This window comes from Pteropus alecto, unplaced genomic scaffold, assembly GCF_000325575.1.
Source record: "Pteropus alecto unplaced genomic scaffold, ASM32557v1 scaffold49, whole genome shotgun sequence".
Lineage (NCBI taxonomy): Eukaryota > Metazoa > Chordata > Mammalia > Chiroptera > Pteropodidae > Pteropus > Pteropus alecto.
In genome coordinates this window covers 1,021,395-1,030,872 of record NW_006443131.1, presented here as the reverse complement: position 1 = coordinate 1,030,872, position 9,478 = coordinate 1,021,395, and the positions used below count along the sequence as shown (strand labels likewise).

At 66.4% G+C, this 9,478-nt stretch overlaps 1 protein-coding gene across 1 annotated transcript; it reads right to left on the bottom strand.

Moving 5' to 3' along the window:
- Positions 1-103: 103 nt before the first annotated feature.
- Positions 104-4,349, bottom strand: CRABP2 (cellular retinoic acid binding protein 2). The gene is made up of 4 exons (XM_006923497.3): positions 4,141-4,349; positions 1,352-1,530; positions 1,013-1,129; positions 104-562 (listed from the first exon to the last, which is right to left on the bottom strand). The coding sequence occupies exons 1-4, from the start codon at positions 4,208-4,210 to the stop codon at positions 512-514; spliced, it is 417 nt and encodes a 138-aa protein (XP_006923559.1). The 5' UTR covers positions 4,211-4,349; the 3' UTR covers positions 104-511.
- Between the last annotated feature and the right edge of the window lie 5,129 nt (positions 4,350-9,478).

Sequence of the window (9,478 nt, the reverse complement as noted above, 5' to 3'; positions counted from 1 at the left end):
CCTCGCCGCGCCCGCCCGCACTGCCCTTCAGAGTCTAGGGTGAACTTGGACGACTTATCTACATCTTTCCAATGCGCCAGGCACAGGTTACATTTTTTTAAAACATTTTAATAAAATTAACCAATAAATATTCTACACTGTGGAAGCTACAGGGACAAAGAGTAGAAGCCAGAGGGTGGGTCTGTCCCTCTTGGGCCCTCGGTTCGAGAGAGAGAGAGAGAGAGAGAGAGGGAGAGACTGTGTTCTGTGTGCTTCGGGGCTGGGACTGCAGCTCTGGGCTGGGGAGATTCCGGAATGGGAGGCCTGGGCTCTTGCAGTCCATCCCTTTGTTCATATCGGGGAGGGTAGGACGGGGGTTAAAAAAAGGGGAGCTCCTGCAGAAAGCGCCCCAGCACCCTGGGGAGGTGACGTGGGGGGGGAGAGCTAGCCTAGGTGGACGGAAGTGGGGAGACGAGGCCCACCGGGCAGGGGAGCAGGAGCGGGGGGCCGGGTGGGCTCGGCCCGTAGCCACTCACTCTCGGACGTAGACCCTGGTGCACACGACGTCATCCGCTGTCATGGTCTGGAAGGATAGAGCTGTTAGCCCGCAGGTCCCAGGGTCCCGCGCTTGCGGGGACGAGGGCTGAGTGGAGGGACTCTACTCGGTCCCCCTGCCCAGCCCGCTTCTTGGCTCAGGGCCAATAGGCAGGACCTGGTTCCAAAATGCCCAGGCACAACAGGAGGGAGGGTGGCAGCAGAGCCCCAGGGGTCCATGCCATGGCCTCCTCCCCAGCCAGGAAGGCCCCCTGCTGGGGCCTCTCCATGCATGTCCACTGCTCCACACAGAAGGGACACCGTTGTCCTTTGCACGAGGGTGCTGCATGGGACAGGGCCAGCTCGGTCCTGCCCCAGCGGGCCCAGCAGGAGGTCAGGAGACCAACGGTGACCTTCCTCGAGCCCCTGCACCTGGAATGTCCCAGAGACTCCCTGAAGGCAACGGGCCCCCTCTTTGCGGAGGGGAGGCGGGGCTTACCAGGATCAGCTCCCCATCGTTGGTCAGCTCCCTGGCCCAGGAGGTCTTGGGGCCCTCCCCCTTCAAGAGCCTCTGCTCGCAGACCATTTTGTTCTCGCTTTCCCATTTCACCAGGCTCTGCGGGGGTGGGGGGGGGCAGGTGAGTGGGGCCCAGAGCAGGGACGACGCGGGGAGAGGGGGAGGGGAGGTGCCCCCTTTCTGCCGGCCACCGCCACCCGCCACCAAGGGACTTTCTCCATCAGCAATGGAGGGAGGGATCCAGGAAGGGACCGGGCAGTGGCATTCTGAGAGGGAGGGCGAGGGGCGCCACGCCCCGAGGGACTCCTTCGCAGCACCCACCTTACAGGGCCTCCCGTCCACAGTCTGCTCCTCGAACTCGTCCCCGACCTTGAAGTTGATCTCTGTGGTGCGCACGGAGGTGGAGGTTCTGATGTAGAATGTGTCCCCCTCCTGTTTGATCTCCACTGCTGGCTTGGACGCCGCGGCCACCGCGATCTTCCTCAGCATCACATTCACCCCTGCGGGGCGAGGAGAGAGGCTCACCCTCAGGGGTGCCCCAGGCACCTGTGTCACGCCTTCCCCACGGAACGGCTGGAGCAGGGGGTGGCCTGTCCGGGTTTCCAAGTACACTGGAGACTCTTGGGTGGGCGGTGCAGCCCCGGGGTGGGGGTGAGGGAGGAGGGCAGAGAGGCAGTGCCCTGCCCCCAGGACCCTGCTCCTAGCTGCCCCCCAACCCTGCCCCAACAATCGACAAGCCTGGGTCAGTCCCTCAGGCCTCAGCTCTTCACCGTGCGTTCTCAGGCAGGCATTATCCCACACCCAGCGGGTATCCTGTTGTGGGCTTGACTCGGCTCCTGTGCCCCCTGCTTGAGACCCTCGCTGGGGCGGGCTCATCAGAGCCACTGTGTCTTCACTGCCGCCCGGGTGCAAGGCGGACCCTCCTGAGCCTCAGCGCCGTGTCCTGGATGTAGGGCCCACTTCACTCTGTCCCCTCTCCACCCCCGTCCCCAGCACCGGACAGGCCTTCGTTTGCCCAACCTCTGTCCCTGCCCCGAAGGAGAAGGAGCAGGGGTTCTCAGCGGGGAAAGAGGTGGCCAGCAGCCTGGGGGAGCAGAGGCTCTGAGGTCAGATCCATTAGGCCCCCGATTTCCACCGGGCAAACGACTTAACTTCTCTGAGCCTTAGACACCTCAGTCGTGAAGTGGAAACCACGGCTTCGATGGGCAGGGATGCGGGGCCCGAGCTGGGCTGGGCCGGGCGAGCGGGGCTCCCTTCCCCCTTTCCAGGCCCAGGCCCCCTGGCCTTCCTCCAGACCACGATCCCTAGAGAAACAAACGCTCCTTGCCCTGGGTGGTGCCCACAGCAGACGCACCCTGGTCCAGACAAAGGGTGAGGGAGAGGGGAGCCCTGCCCCTCGAGCCCCAGGAGCCTGATCTCTCCTGGGCCCAGGGAGAAATGACTGAGGTTCCAGGTCTGACTTGGCAGAGAAGACACGGCCCACTCCACCTTCTTGGACAGAGACTGCTCCACTGTCTGCCACCACCTGGTAGGTCCGTCCTGCTTTCTAGCACCCATCCCTCCTGTCACAGGAGCCGGACCTGCTGCACGCCACGACCATCGGACCTGATGGACAGTCATCTTCCAAACACCTGAGCGCGCCTCACCAGGAGAGGGACCCTTAACTAGGGCAAGGGGGGGCGGGCGAGAGGGCCTGGCCGCTGGGGCTGGGTGGGGAGGAGACGCCCCTCCCGCCAGCCTCGGCTGCCTGTGGAGCTGGGGCCGGCTCCGCAGACCTTGGCTGACTCAGGACTGTTTGTCTACGGGGTCTGTTTTCAATCTGTCCCCCAGCAGGACCCAGGGAGGGCACGTGGCTCTGAGAGACCCCGCAGGGAGGACAAACAGAGGGAGACGGACGACAGGGCTGGGCTTTGCATCTTATTCTCCAGCTGGGGCTGCGGCTGGGGTGTGCCAGGACACGGCCTCACCCACCGGGGCGAGGGGCCGGAATCCAGAGGTGGGGGAAGGAAAGGCAGCTAGGCTTTCTGAGGGGAAAACCCCTTTCGGCCTTTCATTTCGGGCAAGGGCAGCGCACGCGAGACTGCCAGACGCCCAGTACTAAGGTTAGACTGCAAGACCTAACGGCAAAGCACGCCGGAAACCCCTGCTTTCCCCACGGCTTCCCCCACGGCACCCCAGACCCCGCCCAGGTCCATATTCATGCCTACAGCTCCCTGCCCCACACAGGGTGCCCCCGCCCCGGCCCAACCGGGGTCTCCCTGTTCAGTCCACGGGGCTCCCGGAGGGCTCCCAATCATTTAACTAACCGCATCTCTTCCCACAGCCGCTCTCCAGCCCCTTAGGGGTCACCCCTTCCCCCAGACGCCCCGGAGGGCACACGGCAGCTGGGAAGGGCCTCTGGGTGGGTGGGCTCAGCTGCCCTCGCCTTCGAGCAGCACACCCAGCTGCCCGCGGAGTCTCCAGGGAGGAAAGGAGACGAGAACTCGGATCCTCGGGAAGGGGGCGGGGTGAGGGTTTAGACACGAAGCCATTTGTTGAAATCGAAGAAAGTGATAATTATCCAGAGCGATTTCAGGACTTTGGAGCTGCTGGCTGTAGGAAAATATTTGTCTCACAGATGGGGAGGGGGGAGAGTGGAAAGTGCTTTGGGGGGAAGAAAGGGGGACCACGGGGGCGGGTCACCGGGCGCGTGGAGAGCGGGGACGCGCGGGGACGAACCTGCCCCGAGGACTGAGTTACCGGGAGGGACGGGGGAAGGAGGCCGGCACGTCTCCAGGGAACTCGATGGGGCAGGGACTCGGGCTCCCCGCCCGGACGCAGGGTTTGCCGCTCCTGCACGGCGGAGAGTCCCCCGCCCCGCCCGAGGCACACGGACCTCGGGCTTCTGGTGTCGACTCGATTCACAGGCCGAGGCACCGCACGAGCTGGCGTCGGGGGGCGCCCCGCCGGAGACACGGGACTTAGGTGTCTCGGCCCAGCGCCCCGGAACCCAGGCGTGCGGCCCCTTTCCTTGGGGATGCAGGCGCCCAGCCCCCCACGCCCTGCTCCAGCCCCCCTGCAAGGACTCCGGCGCCCCCTCTCCTCTCCTCCGCGCTCACACATCTCCTCACCCAGCACTTTGAGCAAATCCTCGAAGTTTTCGGACCGGATAATCTTCCAGTTGCCAGAGAAGTTGGGCATGGTGGCGACGCCGGTGGCGGTCCTCTTAGATCCTTCTGCCGGAGCACTGGACGTCGAGTCCTTTAGTCGAGAGGGATGCGGCCGCCGCCTCCGCCCGATCGTGAGGCCCAGGAAACCGGACACGTCCCAGGACAGCCCCGAAGCTGGCGCGGGCTCCCGCGCCGGCAACTTTTATACCCTGCGCGGCCCCGCCCCTGCCCGAGGAGGTGGCCCCGCCCCCGCCCACCTGGGGGGCCCTGAGCCCCGGCCCTGCATTGCCACCGCCACCCCGCTCCCCCGGCCTGTGGATCTAGTCCCACGGGCGGGTCCGGGGTTCGCTGGGGGCCGAGACAGCGGGTGGATGGCGACAGGAGGCGCAGGGAGGGCGAGCGCTGCGACGCCCGGGGCGCGGATGCTCGGGTCTCGGGTCCCGCCGGCCGAGCCCCGGGTCAGGTTCGAGGGTTCCCGCCCCTTCCCAATCGGACTGGGTGCACTCGACCCCGAGGCGCCGGACACCCGGCGGCACCACCGGCAGGTGAGCCCCGGCCCGCGAGCGGAGCTGGGGGAGAGAACGGGCGGCCGAGCCCCGGCTCCGCTGACGCCCGAACTGGACCCAGTGTGACCGCTCCGGACTCAGGGACCGCCAGTGAGCCCCGGGGTCCCGGGTCAGGCACCCGAGTGAGGCAACGGCGCCCCCTGCTGGAACACCTCGAAGGGGCTGGGGGGGCGGCACCCCCCAGCACTGCCCACCGGGTTTCGGGCTCCGGCAGCGCCTGAGGGTGCTGCAAGCTGGCGCGGGGAGACTCGAGGGGCGCGGAGCGGGCATCGAGGGGTTAAGCCGGAGCCCGGGGCGCGGGGCTGGGAGGGCAGAGGTCACAGCCAATCACTTGACACGAGCTCTTTATTAAAGCGCTTTCTCTGCGGCTCGGCTCCGCAGACCCCCGAGGGGGTCGCAGTCGGCGGCGGGGAGGGGAGGCGGGGACAGGCGCGCAGCCCCGGCGCGCCGCGCAGCCACCGAGGTGGGAGGGAGGCTGGTTGCCCGGGTGAGGGGAGGAGCAGGGGCTCAGGTGTCACGATTCTCAGCCGTAAAACGGGCGGAAGGAGCGGCCGCCCCCCACCACCCGGCGAGCGGCTTTGAAGAGGGAGATCAAAGGAGGGGGCAGGGCGCGGCTTCCCGCCGGGAGCTCCGCGGAGCAGGGGGGACCGGGACGCGGAAATGGAGACCCGAGGCCGCCCGCGGCAGAGGCGCGGCGACGGGCGGGAAGCGGCGCCCGCGGCGGGCGCGGGGACGCTGTGGCTCAGGTGCCCTCGGCGAATCCGCGCACGTGGCCCTACGGCCGTCCGTCCCCACCCGTGCCGCCCTCGCCCGACTGCCCTCCCAGCTCCCTCCCAGGGGGGACGAGAAACCCCACGTCTGGTCCTGGCCCTAGGTCCCTGCCCTGGCCGGTCCCTGCCAGCGTGGCCAGGGGCGGAGCAGGAGACGGGCTCTGGGATCTTGGGCTCTGTCCTTAGAGCCGGGCAGCGGTCTAGGGGGCTGCGGGCCGTAGCCGGCGAGAAGTCCGGAGGCCTGGAGCTCTGAGGAGGGGACGCTGAGTAACACGTGCAGCCCTGGAGCAGCGAGGGGGACCTGGGCCAGGAGGGGCGCAGGGCCGGCTGCGAAGGGCCCACCCCACAGTAACCGATAACCTCAGATTGAAGAAGGGAGCGGGATGCCTCAGCCCGGTTTTAGGGGTCCAGGTTTTGCGTGGGAGAGCTTATTTGGGGATGGGAGGCCTCTGAGGAAGGACAGACAAGCAGAGGGGAGGAAGGCCTGGGGTGCCGGCTCAGCCCATGCTCGGGCTGTGCTGTAGGTAGAGGGAGGGGTGTTAGGGTCTGAGTGAAATCGGGCTCCCAGCCAAGGGATGCGGAGAGGCTGGGGAGGCAACATGGCGGAAACCAGGCTCCCGCTGCCCCTCCTGTGCCCTCACTGTCCCCACCTCTCCACCCAGGTCCCTGCGTCCACCTCCACTCCAGCCCTCTTCAGCCCCAGCCAGAGCGCAGTGGCCGCCTCAGGAGGCGTCCTGCTGCGCAGAGACAAGCCGGCAGGCCCCCTCCCACGAGCCTGTGACTAAGGGTGTTAAAACCTCACCCAGAACATGGTCACCGGCATGAGGGAGGCTAGACCTACAGGAGGAGGGTGGAGGGACATGCTCTGGCTGAGGATACCGGGGAGGCTGGCCTCCAGCACCCTGGGGTGGGGGCACGGAAGTCTGGGCCCTCTCCCCTCCCTTCACTGCCTCGCTCCCCCCATCGGCCAGACCGTCAGAATTTCCAAAAAGACAGAAGAAAGACAAAGGGAAGTTGGGCTGGGAGGGAATTTTTTCCAGATGTGAGTGTTTGTGGTTTGGCAGCTCTGGGCCTGAGCTCCGGCCCCTGCACCCCAACCCTGGCTGAGGGAGGTAAGCGGGGTCTCAGCCTCCCTCAGCCCTGTTAACACCACCGGAGGTGGGTGGCGGAGCTTGGGGAAGATGCGTGGGAAGGAGGTTGGGGGATGGGGCTGGGGAGGATGGGCAAGCCAGGGGCTAGGGCCCTGGAACGGGCCACGAGGAGGGGCTCAGCCCGCCTCCGTCACTCAGTCAGAAACAACTGGCTTTAATTTCCCGCCGGGATCAGTAAGGAGAAGGAATTTCCCAGTGTCGCTGGCCTTTCAATTATGACTAAATCTGCTGCAGCTCTGCTCGGGGCAACCTGTCCTCTCTTCCTAGGAGCCTTGGGCACACCCCTCTTGGGGCTCCCCCAGGAATTTGGAGACTGCGGTGGGGGGAGGGTGCAAAGTTGATGAGAAAAGCTGAGGGAGCAGCGGCAGGATGGGGGTGGGGTGAGGAGGAAGCAGGCTGGGGAGGGTCAGGAAAGGAATATTCTGGGGCTTTGTCCCCATGGTGCTGAGGCTAAGTGGGGGCCGCTGGTTTTGCAGCAGCAGGAGGCGACGAGCAGGCTTCTGGGTGGCGCAGGGGTGAGAGCGGCTGACCAGTGTGCACGACTGCAGCCAGGGAAGAGATGCCCCCACCCCATCCGTCACGCCCTTGGGACTGGGTGCGGGAGGAGGGTGGGAGGAGAGGGAGAGTCCTGAACCCCTCGCCCTCGCCCCCAGCCAGGACCAAGGAGAAGCTCCGGCCAAGTCCAGCACTCGGAAGGGCCTCGCCCCGAGCTGAGCAGTGTTGTTGCGTCTGCCGGGTCAGAGCGTGTTGGCTGCGAGTCATGCAGAAACGAAGCCCAGGTGGGCTGGGCCTGGGTCTCTGCCACTCCATGCACGGGCAGCGGCAAAGGCAGGACCTGGACAAGGAGAGCTGAAGAAAGGAGCGGGGAGTGGCCGGGCCAGGACGGCCGTGTCTCCCACGGTCTCTGGGCTCTCGGTGTCCCACTCAGCAGGGTGTGGGCTTGAGCATCCTGCCCCCTCTGGTCTGAGCCTCCAAACGCAGAGGAATGTTCCATTCCTGTCTCCCTGGGTTCAGGGACCCAGCCCTTTTCAGATCTGGTAAGGCCTGGCTCCGATTCTCCCCAAATAAATTTGTCATTGCAGCAGGCCGGATGGGAGTTCGGGAGAAAGAGCTCCCGGCGAGCTGAGATGCATGCTGGGAGACGGGCCGCGAAGGAGGTGAAGGAGGCGGCTCACTTCCCAGAAACCTCTGGGCGCAGAGCAGAGACCCTGAGAGCTCGGGAGGTATGGGCAGAGTCCCGGTGATGGGGGAGGGGGAGGAGGGGCAGCGGGACTCAGATTTGCCTGACAGTGACCCCCAGGGCCATCTCCGGCCGTGGCCAAGGGAGGCAGGTGTGGCCCAGGAGGCTCAGAGCCACAGGCTGGCTGCGGTCGGAGGCACTGCAGTTGGACCAGCACCTGGGCAGCCGGGGCTCTGCTCGGCTCCGCCACCTGGTTCCCAGCTCCAGCTGCCGGCTCTCTCTGGGCTGGGCCAGGCGCTGAGCAGGTAGGCGGAGCCCAGGGAGGGGCAAGGGCGGAGGAGGCGGAGGTGGAGATACACGGGCTGAGGACTTGTTTGGACAGGACATTGTCCCCTGAGAGGCCCCTGGCTCTGCCAGCCTTTTCAGGGGGCAGCACACGGGTGGAAAAGCCGGGAGACCCCGCACTGACCTTGTCCTCTGACCTGGGGTCTTTGCTTGTCTGTCTCTCCGCCCTGGCCCCACCACCCAGAGTGGCACTTCTTGCCAGCCGGGCAGGGGCGGGTCATCTGTCCCCACTCAGGCCCCTGCTCGGTTTTCACTCCCAGCGCAGTGAAAGGCACCAGGGTGACCCTCTGTGAGCCTCCTACTTCTCAGAGAACCTGCAGGGCGAGCTGCAGGTCCAGTGTGGCTGGTCCAGTGCGCCAACATCTGAAGGTGGACAGCAGGCCTGGCCAGCCGTGGCCCCTCCTGAAGGACCCTCCACCCCCACCCCAGCACAGCACTGCTCGGGGAGAAGCCAGCACCTGACCTGCTGTTAACAACGCCTCCTGGCTTTTAAGATCCAGTGACTAGGGCCAGGCCCCTCGCCATTCCCACCCCCTGCCTGCACTGGCCCCTTAACCCCTGGCATTCCAGGGCAGGAGGGACAAGGCTAGAGCTGTGACGAGTCTGGCAGGCTGGACACCTGGGCTCGCATGGCACCCGGGGACAGCGGTGACCAGCCTGCAGTCTAGCCTCGCGCCCTGCCCCTGTGGCCCAGGTGCTGGGCCTGGGAGCCCACGCCCCCTTCCAGTAGGCACCTCTCCCATTCTGAGCCAGGGGTCCAGGGAAGCCCCTGGCCATCGAGATGAGCTGGCGTCCTGGGGGACAAGAATCGGCAGGGCTGCAGACGGTGCGTCCTGTGTCCCTCCTCCGGCCTGACGGCAGAGTGGGCCCTGGGCCAGACGACCAGACGCCGATCTCAGAGGGAGGAGGCAGGAGGGAAGGGAGAAGGGTGGGACGGAGGGGGTCCCGGATGGGGCGGGAAGAGGGTCTTGTCGGGGCAGGGCTCACAGTCTGAGAGGCAGTGGGTCAGCCCCGGGAAGGGGGTCAGCCAGCCCGGGGAGGACGCCTTCGGGCTGCTTAGGGCTTCCGGTCCCCTCCTCTCTCTGGCCTCTGAACACAGCAGCCGCCTCCAGACACAGCAGTTGGCTCCAGCCTGGCTCCTGGGGGCCTAGAGAAACCAGCTGTCCTGGTGGCTCCGGGAGGCGGCCGGAGCCCCAGGAGCGAGAGTAAGGACCAGCACCCCCAACCCAGGGCCCTTCCTCCTGCTGCAGACCAGGCCCGGGCCCTGCTGTCCTTGGGGCTGGGCCG

Coding starts and splice junctions, on each gene's coding strand:
- CRABP2 (XM_006923497.3), bottom strand. CDS start 4,210: ATGCCCAACTTCTCTGGCAACTGGAAGATTATCCGGTCCGAAAACTTC. Junction 1,531..4,140: donor GGATTTGCTCAAAGTGCTGG/GTGAGGAGATGT, acceptor CTCGCCCCGCAG/GGGTGAATGTGATGCTGAGG. Junction 563..1,012: donor ACGATGGGGAGCTGATCCTG/GTAAGCCCCGCC, acceptor CTATCCTTCCAG/ACCATGACAGCGGATGACGT.